The sequence below is a fragment of the Saimiri boliviensis genome, chromosome 10 (assembly GCF_048565385.1).
Source record: "Saimiri boliviensis isolate mSaiBol1 chromosome 10, mSaiBol1.pri, whole genome shotgun sequence".
NCBI lineage: Eukaryota > Metazoa > Chordata > Mammalia > Primates > Cebidae > Saimiri > Saimiri boliviensis.
Window position 1 is genome coordinate 53217182 of NC_133458.1, and position 23210 is coordinate 53240391.

The following is a 23210-nucleotide window of genomic DNA, read 5'->3' on the forward strand; positions in this document are numbered from 1 at the left end:
CTTCTGGGTCTTAATAGTTGCTACTGTTATCTTCTATGTTTTTCAGCCCTGATTCAAATTCAGGTTCATATTATCCTATCAAAATGGGCATAATCTACATAATCTAAGGACTAGCCTTGTTTTATGGCAATATATGGGAAAGCACTGTTTTGAAGATGTTCCATAAAGAGAAGTCCTTTGACTTTCTCTTTTTTTTTTTTTTTTTTTTTTTTTGAGACGGAGTTTTGCTCTTGTTACCCAGGCTGGAGTGCAGGGGCGCCATCTCGGCTCACTGCAACCTCCGCCTCCTGGGTTCAGGCAATTCTGCCTCAGCCTCCTGAGTAGCTGGGATTACAGGCACGCGCCACCATGCCCAGCTAACCTTTGACTTTCTCATATCTTGTGTAGTATGACAGTGGTTGATCTCTGTCTCATGAATTGATGGAATATGTTTGAGAACAGTTGTGAACCAGGGTCTAGAAAACTCCAATCCGTATCTTAGACACTGACTCTGGATGAGTTTACAGCAGCTGATAATGGGATCCTAATTGCCAATCTCAGCTGCAGTGGAACCCAGAGAACCTGTTAAGGGTATGGATCCTCTTCAAGCCCTGGAATAGGACAAAACTCATTTTGTAGCTTGCAGGAAACATCTAAAACATCCACTCATGGTGGTTTGATCCTGTGCCCTTACCTGTTGAGACAGTTCCAGCCTCTGAGTACACTTGAGAAAATGAGTCTGCCCTCTTGTGTATGAAAAGAGAGGGTAGCAAACCCAGTGAATCTGTCCTGTGGTGGTTGGGTGGGTTTTTCTGTGTGTTGGGGGTTGGGGGGTGTGCCCTTGTGTGGGGATGAAAGAGGGAAGAGTATGTGGCTCTATTATGTCTGCCCCTTTAAAGACAGTAAATCAATTTAAATTCTAAAACCAAACAGAACTTCCTTGGTGTGAGCCTGTATGCTTTACTGGTGCAGGAATGCTGTTGGTTCTTTTTAGCGTACCTCACCTTTCACGAGTGCTTTTAGGATTCAAGGTGTTTAGATTCTTACAGTTTTGAATGCTTCTAAAAGTGAAAACTGATAAAAGTATTACTGAATTCTTCAAACATACAGCTAACCAAAATGCATGTAGTGGTTTTGTAGCCCCTCCAATACCAACAACACAATGGTAAAAGCCAGCACCATATCAGGTAACATACCTGCTTAATGACTTGGATTTTATCAAGTTTGAGCATCTTAAAACTCCACCTGGCCTCTGACAAAGGCTTACCAGGCTTTTCATTGTACTGATGTATTGCATTTCACTTGACATAACAGATAAACCTCAGACCATCATGAAAATTGAGTTTTTAAATAAATCTAATCAAATTTTTAATGTTAAGTTTTTACACAGGATTCTACAGCATATTTTTCTAAAGTCATAAATCCTTTGTATTCTAACTTATTCAGCACTGTGACACATGTATATAGCATACCTATTTTAGGTGGAGGAATTTACTGGTAAATGTTCTGTCTTTTTAAGTAGGGTACAAACATGATGACCTAGGCAATGCTGATGCTACCTGTATATATATGCCTTGACAGAAACACCCAAATTTTTCAAGTAATTGATTTTACATTTGATGTGTGGCCAATTAGATTTTCCTTATGGACCTAAATGAATTATCACAATAGTCACTCTGTATCTTAGAACAAAGTGCATTTAGCCGGGCGCGGTGGCTCACACCTGTAATCCCAGCACTTTGGGAAGCTGAGGTGGGTGGATCACAAGGTCAGGAGTTCAAGACCAGCCTAGCTAAGATGGTGAAACCCAGTCTTTACTGATAGTACAAAAATTAGCTAGGTGTGGTGGCATGCGCCTGTAATCCCTACTCAAGAGGCTGAGGCAGAGAACTGCTTGAACCCGGGAGGCAGAGGTTGCAGTGAGCTGAAATTGCACCACTGGATTCCAGCCTGGGTGACAGAGCAAGACTCCGTCTCAAAAAAAAAAAAAAGTACACTCAACATATCTAATTTGTCTTTAATTGGTATATATGAGCATGTGGCCATATGACAACGTGGAAGGACTTCAGTGTGTTCTAAATGTGTATATTTATTTAATCAAAACATTCAAAAACATTCATCTTCAGTCATTTCCTTGGTTATATTTTATTGTAAGCATAACCTGAAAATAGTTTGCTGTTTCATACTTCAAGAAAGACTAGGGCAGAGTTAAAAAAAAAAAAAAGTTTTTCTGATCACATTCATAAAAATGAAAAATCAAGAATGAATGTGGTTAGATTTTATGAATGAAGGGCTTTAATTTCTTGAAAACTTTCATAATTTTAAATTTCAATGCAACACAGCATTTTCTATGTTGTCAGCTTTTTCTATTGTGAATTTAAAATGTATCCAATTCTCACTATTTTGCAACTTATTTATGAATACTGAACTTCAATAAAAATATGCATTATTGTGCTTTGGTCTTGGCATTGAGGGAAGGGGTAACTGTGGTAGAAGATAGGATTTGATGTTGGTTACACAGGAGATAATTTTAAAGAGCTCTGTTGAGGATTTTAATATAATCTGTATTTTAAAAATACCTCACTATAGACCAGAAGTCTAACAGAAGCTTTACCAAACTAATTTATAAAATGAAAGTAATCATTTTCTGTATGAAGCCAATTCCAGATTTTCTAAATTAAATCATGAACATACTTTTTTTTCAAAAATTTTTTTCTTTTTCCTATTCTTTTACCTCTGGCTGAATGTTCTTCTGCTTTATTGCACCACTTTACTGTTCATTAAAATTCACGAATTATTCCTCATTTATTTGAAATCAAATGGCAACACATAAAATATACATCCAGTGTTTCTTCTAGTTTAAAAGAGGTTTAGACAAAGCTTTTATTATTCAGCATGGTGGTGGGAGACTATCATAAGGCATTTGGTCGTATGCCTAGGTGAGCTACCCTGATGAGGGGCAGAAGAGAATAGGAACATAGGTAATGGAGCCGACAAACTTGGACATGAATCCCAGTTTTGCCACTACAAGTAAGCAGGAAAGTTTTTGCATCCATTAAATGAAGCTCCATTTGATGATCTTCTTCACTGGACAGTGGTAGGATACATTAAGAATATATGTAGAGCACCCAGCCAGCATATGCCTAGAATATAAACTAACTAAGCAAGCACTTTATATGATGTGAAACCTTAAATAGGAGTGGGTCCAAAAAAACAGTCAAAATACATTCTAACAAGCTTTTCTGTCTAATAACATTAGAGATCACCTTTCATTCTATTATAAGAAGAGATATGAAAACATACAATCTTGAAGCCATTTATTTTTTTGTGAAGTGGTTAACAAGCCTATATAAGGTTAGGATTCCAATTAAAAGTTTTCACTTGAAAGCCTTCAAGGTTCAGTTGTATGTCATGTAACGAGGAGTAGCGCTGAATTTGGCATAAGACTTAATGACCTTATTTACAGCTTCCAAGAAATCCTTCTCAGTAGCAATTTTTCGCCGTGCTCTGATGGCAAACATACCAGCTTCTGTGCAGACACTTCTAATCTCAGCACCTTTCAAACAAAAAGAGAATAAACAGGCTTAATTAAAACAGCCTGAACAGACAGACCAGCAAATATAAGCAAGAACTTTCTACTTACCAGTGCTATTTGGACACAGTCGTGCTAACAATTCAAATCTGATATCTCTTTCAACACTCATTGAACGAGCGTGAATCTTGAAGATGTGGGTCCGACCCTAGAAATGAGGGAATTGACGTATTAAAATGGAAAAAACATCACAGGAAGAAAAAACTTCAAAAATCCCTTTCCTAAAATGAAATGGTTTTGTTAACCTCTAGATCAGGCAAGCTAAATTCAATTTTTCTATCCAATCTCCCTGGCCTCATCAGTGCTGGATCCAAAGTATCAGGTCTGTTAGTGGCCATTAGCACTTTAATATTGCCTCGAGGATCAAAACCATCAAGCTGATTGATCAGTTCCAACATTGTTCTCTGCACTTCATTGTCACCTCCAGCACCATCATCAAACCGAGCCCCTGAGAAGACAAAAGGAAAGATAAGCTTTTCAGGTCCACTCAGAGTAACACTATGCATGACCTGAAAGTACCATAAATCTCAGCTCAAATCATGCCCCCTCAGCACAGGTGCACATCCCACTTTGAAGCAAATCCTGTAAGAACAGCCTGCTTTATACAAAACTAATTAGAAAGTGAATCTTTGCTTTCAAAAGTATTTATCACAGATTTACTTAACATACTTTAAATTGCCTACGAGACAGCTGAGTGTTTTCAAAGTCTACCACATTTATACTTAATTTGAACCTCTCAAAAACTCATGAAATACACAAGGCAAGAATTATGCCCTTTATAAGATGAGCAAACTAAGGCGCAGAGATAAGTTAAAATAACTTGTCCTGAGGAGTTCAAGACCAGACTGGCCAACATGGTGAAACCCATCTCTACTAAAAATACAAAAATTAGGCAGGTGTGATGGCAGGCACCTATAATCCCAGTTACTCAGGAGGCTGAGACAAAGAATCACTTGAACCCAGGAGGCAGAGTTTGCAGTGAGCCGAGATCGCACCACTCAACTCCAGCCTGAGCAACAGAGTGAGACTGTGTCTCAAAAAAAGAAAACTTCTCTAGATTTCATGGCTAATACTGTATTTCATCAAATCTGTGAAGCCAAGAACATTATTTTATGTACACTAAGAAAAACCGCCACCAATTAAATTATGCCCCAGTGCTTTCTTATGACATTAGGAGATACTTCTCAATGTACGAGTTGTTTAAAGTGTGGAAACAGGTGTTGTGTGAATGAAATCAGAAATAGGTTGAACATCCCAAAATCCAAAATGCTTCAAAATTTGAAACTTTGAGCAACAACATGATGCTCAAAGGTAATACTCATTGGAGCATTTTAGATTTCAGGTTTAGATTTGGGATACTCAACCAGTATACTGCAAATACTTCAAAAGCCAAAATCCAAAATATCTGAATGCCAAAACACTTCTATTCTTAAACATTTCAGCTAAGGGATATGGTATATAATGTTTCTTCTTGCCTTTACAGTTTAGTTTACTAGATTTATTAGATCTGTGGTGCCAATGTTTCAGAGCTCACAGAAGAGTTGGAGTTAAAAATATGTACAAGATTAACAGATCAGAACTGTAACACATATCACTTTAGAGTTTTCATGAAACCGAATCCTAAAGCAGGTCTCTAACATATAATTCTCACCTCCAATAGCATCAATTTCATCAAAGAAGATAAGGCAGGCTTTTTTTGTTCTGGCCATTTCAAAGAGCTCACGAACCATTCGAGCCCCCTAATGAGAAAAATGATTTAGTAATTCAAAATTGGCTTTAAAATACAATAAAAAGTTGTACTTCAAACTTTTCAATATTTATTCCTAACAGTATCATCACCCATTATTACATAAACTTATTTATATTTTTTATTTTTTGAGACAGAGTTTTGCTTTTGTTGCCCAGGCTGGAGTGCAATGGTGCAATCTTGGCTCACTGCAACCTCTGCCTCCTGCATTCAAGCAATTGTCCTGCCTCAGCCTCCTGAGTAGCTGGATTACAGGCATGCACCACCAGGCCCAGCTAATTTTGTATTTTTAGTAGAGATGGGGTTTCACCATATTGGTCTGGCTGGTCTTGAACCCCTGACCTTCGGTGATCCACCCACCTCTGCCTCCCAAAGTGTTGGGATTACAGGCATGAGCCACCGTGCCCAGCCTGCCTAAACTTTTTTTTTTAAAAAGACTGAAGTTTGCTCCCCAGTCCATCAAATTAATTTTGCTAGACTTAAAATGGTAAGTCATTTTCATGATTCTCTATTAAATAGCAATAGGTTTCAGATCTGAAGAGGTCAAATTAATAGTTGAATAAAGGAGTCATTCTAATCAGTAAAACTTAAGTAAATAAAAGCATCTGATCTATCACTTGGAATTCTTGATCATTGAATTTGACTTAAGTTTTAATTAGGGAATAAAAAGATACCTCAACTCTTGCAGCTCCTTATCTAATTCTTACTAGGTATACGAATCATCAACAGGTTTCAGTTACAATACAGGTAGCCCTAGACTTATTCTCTAAATACATACATATAGACAACCTATGTTCTCACTTTCTCATTAGGACTGAAAACAATGCCCCTGAAGTAAAAGTATACGTTTGAATTCATTTACCTGGCATTCCCACAGAAAAGCCACATCGGTAGAAAATGTCATCCTTCTGGGGGTGGGGGCGTACTAGTTAAAAATTTAAGTGGTTACCTATTTCCAAACGACCACAAAGGTGGTTTCTAAACTACAATCAAGAAATTTCTGGTCTCAGGCTGGGCATGATGGCTCATGCCTAGACTCCCAGGACTCTGGGAGCGCAAAGCAGACGGATCCCAGCGTTTGAGACAAGCTAGGCCACATGGCAAAACCCTCTCTACAAAAAATACAAAAATTAGCTGGGCATGGTGGCATGCGCCCATGGTCTCAGCTACCTGAGAGGCTGAGATGGGTGGATCACCTAAGCCCAGACAGGTAGAGGCTGCAGTGAGCTGAGGTTATGCCACTGCACTCCATCCCGGGCAACACAGCAAGACCCTATCTGAAAAAAAAAAAAAAAAAAAAAAAGAAAAAGAAATTTCATGTCTTGATCCCCCAATGCAGAAGTGCCATTTTTACTTTCATTCATACTGTACAAATCTTATATAGGCCTACATATTCTTTGACTATGATAAATTTACTTTACCTCACCGACGTATTTCTGTACAAGTTCAGATCCAATAACTCGAATGAAGCATGCATCAGTCCGGTTGGCAACTGCCCGTGCACAGAGTGTCTTGCCTGTACCAGGTGGACCAAAGAGCAGCACACCTTTGGGAGGCTCAATGCCAAGGTTCACAAACCTCTCTGGCTATGATAAAGACACAATTTTTACACTTACCACGTCTGCATAACAAAAATAAGTCTACTTCTACATCAACAAAGTAATTTTATGTTGTCTTTTATCCTGAAAACCATACTTAATAGTGTTTTGATTCAAATATTGAAGTCCACAGTCTACATACTTGATCTAAATGAGAAATTTAACTTATTCTAAAATGTAAATTCTAAACTGGACTCAGATCAACACGTAAGACTGAATGGCTTTTAAAAAGTGCTTCTATTATCCAGTCTTAAAATACTTTCCTAATTTTAAAAAATCATGGTGTCTAAAGAACATAATTATAATTTGGTATTCAGTATCTTGGTTTTCCATTATCCACCCAAGTTTAACCTGCTCCAATGTAAGCCCCTTTTTTCTCAATCTCGTTTGAAGAACCAGATTCTTCTGTAATAGCCTGTAACATATTTAACATATTGCTAAAGGTTACCCTGAGCCACCTCTGTCACTGTAAACAGCGGATCTTTCTTTTTGAAATACACTTGACCACTCAATCGTTTTTGCTTGCTCTTCCCTAAAACTTAACAACTCTCTACACCTCCTCTCTCCACCCTCTCAAAAAATTTTCACTGGGAAAAATATTAAAAGCCATCTAATATACAAGCAATTTTAGTGCTCAATACACAAAGACGTCTTTATACAAAGAAATTTAAATATAACACTCAGCTACTTACATGAAGTAATGGGGTTTCAACTACTTCTCGCAATTTCTCAATCTGTTCCTTACAGCCACCAACATCACTGTATGTGACATCAGGTTTTTCCTCCACCTAAGAGAGGGACAGAAATGTACAGCATATAGTCATAGGTTTTTTGGATACTGTCCAAATACAGAAGAGACCCAATACCTTAAAAGAAAAATCAAACTCACAACAAGTGAGAATTTTAATAAAAATTGAATACGTTGTCTGGTGCCCTGGAACTATTTGCTATATTACTTGCTATGACACTAATGAATGAAATACAAACTAGTAAAGACATGGTGAGACTCCGTTTCAAAACAAACAAAAATACTGCTGGGCTTTGTGGCTCACACTTGGAATCTTAGCACTTTGGGAGGCAGAGGTGGGCGAAACAGTGGAGGTCAGGAGTTCGAAACCAGCCTGGCCAACATGGTGAAACCCTGTCTCTACTAAAAAATTAGTAGGGCGTGGTGGCAGGCGCTTGTCATCTCAGCTACTTGGGAGGCTGAGGCAGGACAATTGCTTGAACCTGGGAGGTGGAGGTTGCAGTAGGCCGAGACTGTACTACTGCACACCAGCCTAGGCAATGAAACTGAAACTCCATCTCAATTTAAAAAAAAAAAAAAAAAAAAAAAGCCATAGCATTCCTTTTCCCTCCCATAGTTTCTTACCTGCATCATGGTAACTGTTGGGTCAATCTTAGGAGGCAATGGAATGTGTATTTGATATTTATTTCTGTCCACACTAAGGAAGTAAAAGAGATAGTCACTAATACATTCTTTGAGCTTTCAATGTCCTTTTATATTTAGTTTTTTCTGCTCAAAACCATACTTTAACAATAAAGGTTATATAAAGAGAAATAGAGCATGAAAACTGAGGATACTAAACTATAAGCCTAATGTGGCAAACAACCTATCCAACAGTTACTAGACCCTTGACTCAAGGAGGGAGGGGAGACGTTTTTTAAATTTACTGAGTGAATCATTACGCATTCTATAGACATTAACTCACTTAGCATCATAACTATCCTAAAGCAAGTACTCCCCCAATCTATACCATGTTACCTTCAATGGACTGGTAACCTCAAGTCTAAAATTTGAAGCCATTCTTAATAAACAATAGTGGGAGTAGGGGAAGTCCGGGAAGCTGATGGGAAGTTAGGAAGCAGAAGAAAATTTTCAACTACAGTACATTACTAATTATCCCTTGGTATTCCAAGGCATTCAGTTTATTTATTTACCACAAAGCCAAGGATGTGAATGTTGAGATGGTATCCTTAGTGAAAGAAAAGCATTTATTGTTAATAGAAATCTTACCCCACTCTCATCCCTTCTTCAATGTCAGTAGGTGCCACTTGATCACTAAGGTCCACCACAAACTTGGCAAACTGCTTTACGTTGATAATGTATTTGGGGTCCTCTGAATCAGCATTGATTATCTTTGTACACCTAACACAGTAAAAGGCTTGATTAGAGTAAGGAACCTAACCACTAATAATGAATTCAGCTAACTAGATTCTATCCTGAATATGCAATATATAGATATAAACTAGAACTGCAGAAACTGGGACACTGTTAAAGATCCTTTTCTATGCTCAACTCCGAAGGTCCATTTGACTTTAGCCAAACGATAAAATTTTCAAATACATTCTCCTGGAAAATGAAACCTAAATATCTCATCAAGAAATTCTCTGATTTTTTGATTTCTGTAATTTATATTCCTTATTAGTGATGTTCCAGTATATCTTAAATTGCTCTCCTTTTAATTTTCCCTATAAAAAATGGTCATCTTGTCTTACATCAAATTCAGTAATAAATGTCTTTTCATTCTTTTCCTGAGTTTATACTTTAAATCCGTTTATATTGTTGTTGATACTTTTTCTGTTTTGTTTTTTTTTTAACTGAGGCAGTAGAAGCTTTTGTTTTTTTGAGATGGAGTCTTCCTCTGTTGCCCAGGCTGGAATACAGTGGTGCAATCTCAACTCACTACAAACTCTGCCTCCCGGGTTCAAGCAGTTCTCTTGCCTTAGCCTCCCAAATAGCTGGGATTACGGGTACCCACCGTCACGCACAGCTAATTTTTGTATTTTTAGTAGAGACGGGGTTTCACCACGTTGGCCAGGCTGGTCTTGAACTTCTGACATCAGGTGATCTGTCAGACTCGGCCTCCCAAAATGCTGGGATTACAGGCATGAGCCACCTTGCCCAGCCAAAAACTACATATTTTGAAGTTTAACAAGTCTACTTCAAATTAAATTATGAATTAGATGCAATCCTAGGTGGGCACAGTGGTACATGCCCATAATCCCAGCTATTCAGGCGGCTGAGGCAAGAGTTCGAGGCCATCCTAGGCAACATGGTGAGACTCCACCTCAGAACAAACAAATATCAGTCTTGTATTGGGCTAGTTTAAAACAAACAAACAAAAAAGGGGATCTATAGGAAATAATAGCTTGAGGCAAAAAAGACAGAACTGCCCTTTCTGGTATCAAAACAATGTGTAAAGCTATAGTAATTAAATGTTGATCTAACAGTAATAAACATATTCACCTGTAAAACAGTGTAGGGAATCCAAAAGACAAAACAAATCTGGAATTTAGATTATGGTAAAGATAGCATTTCATGTCTGAATGGTATTCAAGCAATTGCTATTCAGTTATAAATAAAAATTAAGTTAGTGTTACCTCATATCATATTACAAACAAAAAATACCTCCAAGGGACCTGTGATTGAAGGCAACAATCTAAATGCATCTATTTTTGTGCCTCCTTAAACACAATGTTACTAAAACCATAGAGTTTAAAAAAGGTATGAACACAGGAATTAAATTTTGGTAATTGGAAAGCACAAGCTCAGGTAGTAAATGACTTTGCAGAAACAAGAAAATTAAATCCTAAAAGGCAGTGGGGAAGGCAAAGTATCTCCTTGATTTAGACCCAAAATCATCAAGGGCTCAGGCTCAGACAGATGGCATTAGGCATTAGGTATCTCTAGAAAATTGAACAGGAGGTTGGGAGAGGTGCACAGACCCATGGCTTCTAAAATAGGAGAATTAAGAAGTCAGATTCTAGGAGCCTCACCACACTGCCTGGTCTATACTTTCCTTATATGGACAAAATTACACAGGTTTACTCTCTAGAGCAGGGGACAGCAAATTACTTGTGCACCAAAAGCAGCTTTGTTTTTGAAGATGAACATTCACAATTTGTTTTCTCTCTTGTCAGGTTAAGTACCCATATAATATCCCCAATTTTGTTTCTTGTCCTTCAAAGCCTAAAATATTTACTACCTTTTTATAAAGTTTGCCGACCCTGCTCTGGAAAAAGTAAAACGGAGAGAATACTAGCAGTAAAAGGGGTGCGGGAACAGCAAATCTACTGAAAATTGGGGGGGGGCAGTGAATGTGGAAGGATGAGTAAAAATAAGTGAACTTGTTACTAAGATCCCCAGCCCCCTCTCTCCACTGTTCTTCCAATGTTGGCGATTGGAGACAACAGGAGAATGAAATAAATTCTTTGGGAAATCTGACTATCCAAATGAAAAGTCCTAAGACCATGACACAGGAGGTCCCCAGCTAAACGGCCCCACCAGACCACCTAGAATGAAACTCAGGATCGACATCCCTCACTACTGAATTTAGAGCTGTCACCCTTTTGGTCTCACACCAAAAACCAAGGCCCAAATTTAAGATTACCAGATATCTATCATAAAATACCAAGGCCAAATAAGCAAAGAAGGGAAAAAGCACCTTGAAGGAAGCAAACCTGCAAAGTTATAGGTTGAGCCTCCCAAATCTAAAAATTCCAAATCCAGAATGCTCCAATAACCAAAACTTTTTGAGCACCAACATGACACTGAAACTGATCCAACAGCGCAAAAGACAGTTTTTTGGAAAAACATAGAAACTGATCTTTCTAGTCTAGCTTGGATATTACATTTGTTTTACCCTCAGGCTCTCAAAAAAAGTATCACAGAACTGAAACTCACCAGATCACAGCATGAAGACAATGAGATACCAGACCCCTAATTCATCATTATGGTGGCTTCCTTATTCCTCCCTAGCTCCTATTTTCTTACACTTTGTCACATTTCTTCCCTCCTACATAAACCCCTAATTTTAGTTGGTCAGGGAAATGGACTGATTAAATTGTTATCTCAGTGACTGGTTTTCTATGCAGTGAGCAGTAGGACCTAGAAAAATCCCCTGGTATTTCTCGGTGACAACACACAAAGAAAATGCTCATTGGAGCATTCAGGATTTTCAATTTTTACACTCGGGATGCTTAACCAGTTAAGTATACTGCAAATATTCTAAAATCTAAAAATTCCAAAATCTGAAACATTTCTGGTCCTAAGCATTTCCAGTAAGGGATAGTCAAGCTGTATTAATTTCCAGAGAGATGAGAACATATTACAACCATGATACAAGAACAGAACATCCAACACACACACAAATGAAAGAATAAAAATGAGATCCTTGAAATAAAAAAACCTCAGTTTTTTACCTGAGAAATTAAAAATCTACTAGAAGAAAAATGGGAGGAAAAAAAATCAATAGAATAATTCCAAGATAAAGAAAAGCTCATAGAAAGTAAAAAGGCAAAAAGAAAAAATAGCATATTAGAGGAGCAATCCTGGAGACCCCATATTCAAATAAGAAAATTCAGGAATAAAGGACCAAGAAAATAGAAGGAAATAAATTAACAAATGATTTCAAGAAGATCTACCTTACGAAATAACAAGAGAGCCCAGCACAATGGATGAAAATAGACCAACACCAAGGCACATCGCCATGAAATTTCAAAATAGAACAAGAGAAGACTCTACAACTTTCAGAGGAAAAACAGGTCACATATATAGGACTGAGGATCAGAATGGCTTTAGCGTAACACTGGGAGGCAGAGGATAACAGAACAATGCCTTCAGAATTTTGAAGAGAAAAGAACTTTATACTCAGCTAAGATACTTTCAGACATACACAGTCTCAAAATATTACTTCCCAACTGACCCATTTCCAGGAAGCTACCAGAGGACGTATTAGACCTAAATAAGGCTGTAAGGAAACCACGGAAGAAAGACAGTACACAAGCAACAGGAGGGAGGGAAGGGCAAATCTCCAAGATAAGAGAAGTCAGACAATGATTGTCATTAAACAGGCATGAAGGGCAAATGGTCCATATCAAAGCGGGTCAAGAAATGCTGGGAAAAACCTAAGAAAAATGAAACTGAGAGAACACCAGATGCAACTGAGGGATCCCTGGGAGAAAACTAATCTGATGCATCTGAAGAGCAATTTAGGCAATCAAGAGAAGGTGAGAGGTTGAGTTTGTAATGTATGCACAAAAAACCAGGCAAATGAAGAAACAAGACATTGTAACAACCACCAAAAAATCGTGGTACAAGAAAGGAAAAGCAATCACAGCTTACCACTTGGCTCATTATGAATAGTGTTTACATAGCCATAATCATATAAACACAGAATACTGATCTAACAGAATTAGAACAGGACGATGTGGTGATAGAAAGGGTGTGCCTTCAGGATGAATGAAAGCAGAGGAAACAAAACAAAATCCTCATCTTCCATGGTGGGAAGCCAAAAGATAATACCTAAAACTAAAAAATCAAAAAGTAGGAATCTACAATACACAAGACATAGCAATATCCATAGAACCATCAAGGCAAAAACCAAAATAATCAACTAAAAAAGGTGAAATGAGTGTCTTTAGGGAAGAGGAATTGGGAAATACAACTATTATTATTGAACTATTTAACTCTTTTCTGTTTTTTTGAGACAGAGTCTCACTCTGTCACGCAGGCTGAAGTGCAGTAGCATACTCTGGGCTCACTGCAACCTATGCCTCCTGGGTTCAAGCGATTCTCCTGCCTCAGCCTCCCAAGAGCCTGGGATTACAGGCACACACCACCACACCCTGCTAATTTTTGTATTTTTAGTAGAGACAGGGTTTTGCCATGCTGGCCAGGATGGTCTCGATCTCCTGACCTCATCGCCTGCCTCAGCCTCCCAAACTGCTGGGATTTTACAAGTGTAAGCCACTGCACCTGGCCTATTTAAATCTTTTAAATGATTATACCTTCATGTATTTTTGAGTAATTGTTTAAGACATAAAATTTTAACCCCACACAGTTTTGTAGAAAGCCTTATTTACTTGGAATTTGGAATAAAAATTCTTCATGAATGATTGCATTATCCCTGAGACTCTAACATTAAGTGCTTGAAAAGACAGACAAAGGTAAGTTGCCACAGAGCACCCGTGCGTACCTGGCAACCTGTAAAGGCTGTTCACTCTGGAGTGTCTGCTTATCTGCAGCCAAATCCCAAAGTGCTGGAGGGGCCAGGCCAGTGTCAGATTCTTTAATACCTACATAGAGAAAGATGACAAAATTTACTAAAATGTAATGCATCCTCCTAAAATAACCTTTCTAAACCTCAGCACTACTGACATTTTGTACTGAATCACTCATTTTGAGGACTGTCGTGTGCATTATAGGCCGTTTAGTAGCATCCCCGGCCTTTCACCACTAGATGCCAGCAGCACCGCCCTCTCTGAAAGTCATGACAATCAAAAATGTCTCCAGACATTGCCCAGTATCCTCTGGGAGGGGGAGAGGGGTGGGGCAAAAGGACCCCAGCTGAAAACTACTACCCTGACCTAAAGTAATTGTCAAGCCAAAAATGTAATGCCACATTTGACATTTTTGTGAATACTGTAAAACTTCATCATTCAAGTCCCCTCAAAAAGTTTCCAGCTGCCAGGAAAGAGCCCAATTGCTTCAAGCAAAACTATGTTGTGAAATCTTATTTTTATTTTAAAAAGTTTTTTGACTTGTTAACTGAAGTTTACTGAACTGGGCTTTGACCAATAGAAACATGACTTGCTTAGAAGATGATGTTGTTGCCAGGCATGGTGGCTCATGCTTGTAATCCCAGCACTTTGGGAGGCCTAGGCGGGTGGATCACCTCAGGTCGGGAGTTCAAGGCCAGCGTGACCAATATGGTGAAAACCGTCTCAAAAAAAAAATTTTTTTTTAATTAAAAAAAAAAGATGGGCTGGGCGCAGTGGCTCAAGCCTGTAATCCCAGCACTTTGGGAGGCGGACGCGGGTGGATCACGAGGTCAAGAGATCGAGACCATCCTGGTCAACATGGTGAAACCCCGTCTCTACTAAAAATACAAAAAAGTAGCTGGGCAGGGTGGCACATGCCTGTAATCCAAGCTACTCAGGAGGCTGAGGCAGGAGAATTGCCTGAACCCAGGAGGCGGAGGTTGCGGTGAGCCGAGATCGTGCCATTGCACTCCAGCCTGGGTAACAAGAGCGAAACTCTGTCTCAAAAAAAAAAAAAAAAAGATGATGTTGTTTCTTAACTGCATAAGCATTAAACCCAACTGTAAAAAGCAGTGAAAGATATGGTTAAATGAGATCTAATTTCTTAACAGAAAGGAAGGATAATGATTTTTTAAAAATCTGTAATCATGAAGGAGTAACACATTACATTTAAAGGAAATGGGAATTAAAAAATACATACCAGTGAGCTCATTAATTTTCTTGAGAAGTTGCTGGATGTCATCTTCAACTTGCTTGATCTGCTTAGAATAAGTGCTCTGACCCTAGGTGATGAAGATCAGTTTAGTTAGAATATCAGGACATGAACAATTTATTAAACTATAGGTGAAAATTATCTTTAAGTTACAATTTCAATAGTTATCATTATCCCAAAGCTTGGTATTACTGAAACAATATTTTCCCCTAAATACACACCCACTATTATACAAGATAACAACTGAAAATCATGGCCGGGTGTGAGTGGCTCACGCCTGTAATCCCAGCACTTTGAGGGGCTGAGGTGGGCAGATCACCTGAGGTCAGGAATTCAAGACCAGCCTGACCAACATGGTGAAACCCCGTCTCTACTAACAATACAAAAAAATTAACCAGGCATGGTGGCAGGCGCTGGTAATCCCAGCTACTCGGGAGGCCAAGGCAGGAGAATCTCTTGAACCCGGGAAGTGCAGGTTGCAGTGAGCCAACGTCATGCCATTGCACTCCAGCCTAGGCAACAAAGGGGAAACTCCATCTCAAAAAAAAAAAAAGTGTGAAATTATGCAAAACTATTTCTCAATTTCTATGCATTAAAACTTCATTTCAGAACTAACTCAGTAATACTTGTTAAATATAGTAAATGTGTAAATTTTGTCTAATACCTTTCTATATAGCATCACATTTTAATCACAAATAGTATTAAAATAATGTCTAAACTGAGACACGCCAAATACTCTGATCTGTTCTATAAATTTTAGGTAGGCAACTTCATTTAGTGAAGATTACCATGAGCTGCCAGACATTTTGTTTTGTTTGGTTTTTGTTTTTTTTTAGACATGCTCTTATAATTATTTTGTTTCTTTTTATTTTATTTTTTGTTTGTTTTTTTATTTTGGTTTCTTAACTTCTAATTATTTTGGAAGGACAACAACAAAACAGGCAAAACAGTTTTTATTTCAACATAAAACATCTATAGTTTGTAGACACTGAAAGGACTTACGTAAGTTTTCAGCAAGGCAATATCCCCCTCATCCAGAGCTGGAAGAAGACAGACAATACATAAGATTCAAAAAGAAACTAGAATTAAAGATTTTTTAAAAAGAAAAAAAAAAAAAAAAACTAAAGCCGATCAACTTTTCAGTTCAAGTTGTTTTAATTTAGTGTCAAAAATCAAGCAAGATTATGATGATATAAATTTAATCAAATAGTTCCTGGACTCCATTTTTATCTGACTGGGAACAACATAGATTTTTTAAAGTACATCATATACATTATTACCTATTTTACACAGTACATACATAAAACACATCCATTAAGAATCTTGGTTAAATTACATCATAGTCTTACAATGAAATACAATGCAGGCCTGGTGCCGTGGCTCATGCCTGTAATTCCAGTACGTTGGGTGGCCACGTTGGGTGGCCGAGGTGGGTGAATCATAAGGTCAAGAGATTGAGACCATCCTGGTCAACATGGTGAAACTCTGTCTCTACTAAAATACAAAAAATTAGCTGGGTGTGGTGGTGTGCACCTGTAGTCCCAGCTACTCGGGAGGCTGAGGCAGGGGAATTGCTTGAACCCAGGAGGTGGAGATTACAGTGAGCTGAGATCACACCACTGCACTATAGCCTGGTAACAGAGAGAGATTCTGTTTAAAAAAAAAAAAATGGTAGCAATGAAAAGAGAATGGAAGGGTTGGATTAAAAAACCCTCAGAGGAAGAATCTACAGTACATGGCAAATGACTAAATGTGAGAAGCTTAGGGGAGAGGTTCAAACGTGTCACCCAGGCTTCGGTCCTAGGTACCACACAAAAGAAGTCACAATAGAGAGTGGTTGGCAGAGGGAGATACGAAGTTTAGTTTTAATTTTCTTAAGTTTGTGGTACTGTTATCTGTGCAGAAAAGAGTTACCATAGCAGGCATAACTACTATCCTTTGAAAGGCCTACATATAAGGTTGGTCCTTGGCTGTTGCCTGAGAACACCGATTTCAGAGGGTTCCTACCATTCCCAGAACTGAAAAAGATGGTTCACTATGCTTAAAACATTTATACAAAGTACATGGTTTATGCAGAACACTTATTTTCCTTCAGGGAGTCTGGAATTTTGGTATGTGCTAGGCAGAGATGCCTACATGACCAGCCCGTAATAAAAACCATGAATGCCAAATCTCTAACAAGCTACCCTGCTTAGCAATATTGTACACATACTGTCACTACCTGTTGCTGGGGGAATTAAGTGCATCCTGTGTGACTCCACTGGAAGAGAACCCCTGGAAACTTGTGCCTGGTTTCTCTTGGACTTGGCCCCATGTGTCTTTTTTCTTTGCTGATTTTGCTTTGTGTCCTTTCAATAAGATATAGCATAGCCATGAATATGACTACATGCTAAGTCTTATGAATGCTCTTAGCAAATTACTGAGCCTGAGGGTAGGCATGGGGACTATCCAACACACCAGCATATCCTGATGCAGCATTCTAGAAGGCGGAGAGAAATCTGGCTCTTGAGATCAGATGCTAGCTTGAGGTTAAAAAGATTGACTAGGGAAGCATACAGAGAGGACACAGTCCAAGACAAGAATGGATGAAATTAACAGAAACAAAACCTAAGATAAACCATGTGAGAACACAATGAAGGAAAGAAAAGAAGTAGGAGGATATACGGGAAGGTTCAGCAAGAGAAACCAAGGGAGGCTCAAAGGCTCAACAATGTCAAAAACACAAGGATCAGGATTCAGAAATACTAAAGATCTGGGAATTAAGGAACTACTGATCAGTTTCAACTGATTTCTAGAGATAGAAACTAAAGTACAAAAATTAGAAGTAAGAGCCTGGCATAGTGGCTCACCTTGAAATCCCAGTATTTTGGGTGGCCAAGGCGGGAGGATCACTTGAGCCAGGAGTTTGCAACCAGCCTAGGCAATGTAATGAGACCCTGTCTCTACAGAAAAAAAAAAAAAAATTGTTTTAAATTTGCATGGCAGGGTAGTACATGCCTGTTGTTCCAACTACTAGGGAGGCTGAGGCGGGAGGATGGTTTTAGCCCAGGAGTTTCCAGCTGCAGTGAACTATTATCATGCCACCGCACTCCAGCCTGAGCGACAATGTGAGACTGTCTCTAAAAATAAATAGGTAGTCGGCCAGGCGCGGTGGCTCAAGCCTGTAATCCCAGCACTTTGGGAGGCCGAGGTGGGTGGATCACAAGGTCAAGAGATCGAGACCATCCTGGTAAACATGGTGAAACCCCGTCTCTACTAATAATACAAAAAATTAGCTGGGCATGGTGGCGCGTGCCTGTAATCCCAGCTACTCAGGAGGCTGAGGCAGGAGAATTGCCTGAACCCAGGAGGCGGAGGTTGCGGTGAGCCAAGATTGCGCCATTGCACTCCAGCCTAGGTAACAAGAGTGAAACTCCATCTCAAAAAAAAAAAAAAAAAAAAAGGTAGTAAAGAAATGTACTGCCGGGCGCGGTGGCTCAAGCCTGTAATCCCAGCACTTTGGGAGGCCGAGGCGGGTGGATCACAAGGTCAAGAGATCGAGACCATCCTGGTCAACATGGTGAAACCCCGTCTCTACTAAAAAATCCAAAAAAATTAGCTGAGCATGGTGGCGCATGCCTGTAATCCCAGCTACGCAGGAGGCTGAGGCAGGAGAATTGCCTGAACCCAGGAGGCGGAGGTTGCGGTGAGCCAAGATCGCGCCATTGCACTCCAGCCTGGGTAACAAGCGAAACTCCGTCTCAAAAAAAAAAAAAAAAAAGTACTGTGGGCAAACAGTAATAGCTGCTATCAATTGAGATGATCACTGTATGTGATACCATGATACACTGAGATACCGTGATACATATTAATATTATCTAATTCTATATAAGCCTGTTAAGTAAATACAATTATTTCTACATTATATACAGGAAAAACAGTTTCAGGGAATTTATTATTAGACAAAAAACTCAAAGCCAAGATTCAAACCTAGGTCTTTCTAACTCCTAAGCCTGTCCTTTCCGCCACTTTTAGGCAATGAAAGAAAAAAAAAGAAAATGACTTGTAATTTGAAAGAACAGGAAGATTTTGTCAACTACATAATATTTCCCTTTTGTTCTTGTAAACATGCTAATATTCATTTTCTCAACTATGTAATATTTCCCTTTTGTCCTTGTAAACAGGCAAATATTCATTTTATCTTAAAAATGAATGTGAATTTTTAAGATAAAATGAATGTTAGCATGTTTACAAGAAAAAAAAGGAAATATTCCATAGGACAACAAATAGAAGAGGTATGACAGATAGAACAGAGTCCCAGAGGAGGAAGGGATAAGGTCAAAAACAGAGATGGGAAGGTTGCACATAACAAAAATTGGTACCACTTCCTCTATGGCAAAATTAAAACAGAAAATGGAAAATGTCAGAGAAGTTAACAGAACTCCTAAGTGGATTCTCAATTTTCTCAGGAGAAAAAAAAGGCCTCAGTCAGGAAGAAAGAGACTGAACTGAGGACCTGAGAAACACGTAAAAGGCTTGAAATAACCACTATGTCAAACAAAGTGAGGCAGTAGGAGATTCACAAAAAAGTTAACTGCAATTAGGACTAAGGTGAGATCTGAAAGCTTAAATTGAAAGTAACTTAATAAGATTTTGCAACTCGTTTGAACAATGATGGCAACCTATGAGCAGAAAAGGACAAGAAACAATGAAATCCCCAGAATTAAAGAGGGGAGAGCAGAAGGTGCAATTGGCAAAAATAGTAGGTACTAAGTGCACTTCGGAAAAAGGAAATAGTCAGCAGGGAAGCAGTATACCAGATAGGAGAGGATACTAATTAATTACATGGATCAAGGGACCGGTCAGGTAAGGTTTAGCAGTAATGAAGACTGAAGAGCAAAAAGCTGGGATGTAATGGAACGTTTGATATGTTAGAAGTGAAGCAGTTTCCTTTAACAATGAAGTCTAACGGTGATCACTAATGATGGGTCAGTAATGACAGAGTCACCAGAATTGAGGCAATCAAAGATCATAAATATAATTGCTGAAGACCTCAAAGTTATATGACACAAGAATAGGAAGCCAGAAGAAAAAGAGTTTGAGAATCAAACAACCTGGGTGCTAGACAGTCACATATTTGCTAGGTAACCGTGAAAAACCAATTAATCTCTGAGCATCAGTTTATCATCTGAAAAACAAATAATACTAGTTTTACCCTTACAGCTTTTCTGTAAAGATCAAGATATGTATGAATAGGCCCAGAGTGGTGGCTCATGCCTGTAATCCCAGCACTTTCGGAGATTGAGGCAGACGGATTACCTGAGGTCAGGAGTTTGAGACCAGCCTGGCCAACATGGTGAAACCCCATCTCTACTAAAAATGAGATTGCACCAATGCACTCCAGCCTGGACAACAAGAGCAAGACTTCCAAAAAAAAAAAAAAGTTATGCATAAATAAACACATAAAATCCTATATACAAGGGCCAGGTGCAGTGGCTCACACCTGTAATCCCAGCACTTTGGGAGGCTGAGGGAGGCAGATGATGAGGTCAGGAGATCAAGACCATCCTGGCTAACACAGTGAAACCCCATCTCTATTAACAATATCAAAAATTAGCCGGGCATGGTGGCACGCACCTGTATTCCCAGGTACTCGGGAGGCGGAGGCAGGAGAATTGCTTAAACCTGGGAGGTGGAGGTTGCAGTGAGCTGAGATCACGCCACTGCACTCCAGCCTGGGCAACAGAGCAAGATTCCCTCTCAAAAAAAAAAAAAAAAAAAAAAAATCCTATATGCATGTTAGTCATAACAGCATCCAAGGAATAAATGTATTAATATTAATATTTTTACAGAACAAACCCAGAGAAGCACACAGATCACTGTGCACAGATCAAATGATAAATCTCTGCGTCTAAGTTTTACAATAAACACTGAGTATCTTTGACATTTTCAGTGTCCTAAAATATTTTTAAAAGAAACAGCATAACAAGATGATGGTAGAAAGGAAATGCTTTCTTTTGGGGGAGGGTGTAAATGGGGAAGGGTACTAGGAAAAGTTGAAGTTGTTAAGAAAGGGAAGAGTAAGAAAAGAAACGTAAATACCCTAAGAACATTTCTAAATAGCTAAGGAACAAAAGGAGGAACAGCATAGAGACGACAGCGGGGACTACTGGGAAGAAGTTATATCCAAAAATGGTGTGCATATCTCATGCACTGTAAGCTAAAATATCAACTGGTATAACATGGAGAGTAATTTGGCACTAACAAAATTAGAACTCCACTTCTAGAATTTATCCTACAATTTGTACCTGTGCACTTGGTAAAAGTTACATAAACAAGATTATCCTTTTTTTTTTTTCTTTTTTTTTTTTTCTTTTTTTTTTTTTTTAAACATGTTGTCTCGTTTTGTCGCCCAGGCTGGAGTGCAGTGGTGCGATCTGCAACCTCCGCCTCCCGGGTTCAAGCAACTCTCCTGCCTCAGCCTCCCGATTAGCTGGGACTACAGGCGCATGCCACCATGCCCGGCTAATTTTTGCATTTTTAGTAGAGACGGGGTTTCACCATGTTTGCCAGGCTGATGTGATCCACCGGTCTCAGCTTCTGCGCCAGGCCTATTCATTGTTTTGTAACAGCAACAAAACGGAAAAGTCTAGATGTCCATCAATAATAATTAAGTACATTATTGTATATCCATAAAATGGGGTACTATGCAGATGCAGAGAAAGTGACCACGTGACAGGAAATTATCTCTAATACATAATAAAAATTTTTTAAAATCACTATGTTGAGTATGTACAGCATGCTACATTTATGTAAAAAAAGAATATATAAGCAGACTTCCTTGTATATGTATAGAATATGTCTAGAAAGATATGCAAAATTACAACATTAGTTGCCTCTGCGGAGAAATTAGTGGCTGGGGCCAAGAATGCGAGGCTTTTCCAAATGTATCTTTTCTGCCTCCTGAATTGTGAACCCTGTGAATGTATTATCTGGTCAAATAAATTTTTTAAGAAAACTGTCTCAGGCCGGGCGCGGTGGCTCAAGCCTGTAATCCCAGCACTTTGGGAGGCCGAGGCGGGTGGGTCACAAGGTCAAGAGATCGAGACCATCCTGGTCAACATGGTGAAACCCCGTCTCTACTAAAAATACAAAAAAAATTAGCTGGGCGTGGTGGCGCGTGCCTGTAATCCCAGCTACTCAGGAGGCTGAGGCAGGAGAATTGCCTGAACCCGGGAGGCGGAGGTTGCGGTGGGCCGAGATCGCGCCATTGCACTCCAGCCTGGGTAACAAGAGCGAAACTCTGTCTCAAAAAAAAAAAAAAAGAAAAAAGAAAACTGTCTCAGAATTGTAGCTACACAGTGATAGCTCCCAGCTGTCACAGGTGGGAGGAGGAGGAGGAGGAGAGGAAAGAGGATCAGGTGACCGAGCACCGCCAGGCAGAACTTTTCAAGGCCTGTAAGGCCAAGCAGGGTGCGTGACTTCTTCAAGATCTGAGAGCTCAGAATGAATAATAGTTTCCAGCAGCAGATGGATACAGAACTTGTAGTGGATGAGGGAGACTGAGAAGGCAAGCAGGTTAATCCGGCCGGCGCCCGGACTAAATGACTAGGGGCACAAAAGCACTAGAGCACAGAGCCAAGAGCCGGAATCCAGCTCCCCTCCGGTGCCAAGGCAGCTGCTCTCCAGTCCCGCCCCAGCTCTGATCTCCTGCCCATGCCAACTGACCTCGGATGGGCTTGTCGTCCTTCTCATCCTCTTTGGTCTTCCGCTGATCGGCACCGAGGTAATCCGGCATTTTAACTGCTCCAACTGCCTCCACTCCTTAATGATTACACAGCACCTTCCTTGCTTCCGGTGGTGTTCTCCCTTTCCCTTCCCCTTCCCCACCGGAAGTAGATCGGGCTTTGGCGGGCCTCCTTAAGCACAGCGAGAGAGTCTGGAGAGAGCCCTGGGGGAAACGCTTTGGCAAGCAGGTCACTGGTTTTTGGACTGATTACCTGTGAGAAGGAAACTTGACAGTGTTTGCAAAATGCCTGGCATATTAGAGACAAGAAG

The 23210-nt window shown here is 39.5% G+C and overlaps 1 protein-coding gene across 1 annotated transcript; it reads right to left on the reverse strand.

Annotated features, from left to right (window-relative positions):
- Positions 1-3279: 3279 nt before the first annotated feature.
- Positions 3280-23026, reverse strand: PSMC2 (proteasome 26S subunit, ATPase 2). Its single transcript, XM_010344526.3, has 12 exons — positions 22881-23026; positions 16176-16213; positions 15162-15243; positions 13897-13996; positions 8934-9065; positions 8289-8361; positions 7609-7704; positions 6740-6904; positions 5223-5310; positions 3817-4019; positions 3623-3719; positions 3280-3535 (listed from the first exon to the last, which is right to left on the reverse strand). The coding sequence occupies exons 1-12, from the start codon at positions 22948-22950 to the stop codon at positions 3378-3380; spliced, it is 1302 nt and encodes a 433-aa protein (XP_010342828.2). The 5' UTR covers positions 22951-23026; the 3' UTR covers positions 3280-3377.
- Positions 23027-23210: the final 184 nt, after the last annotated feature.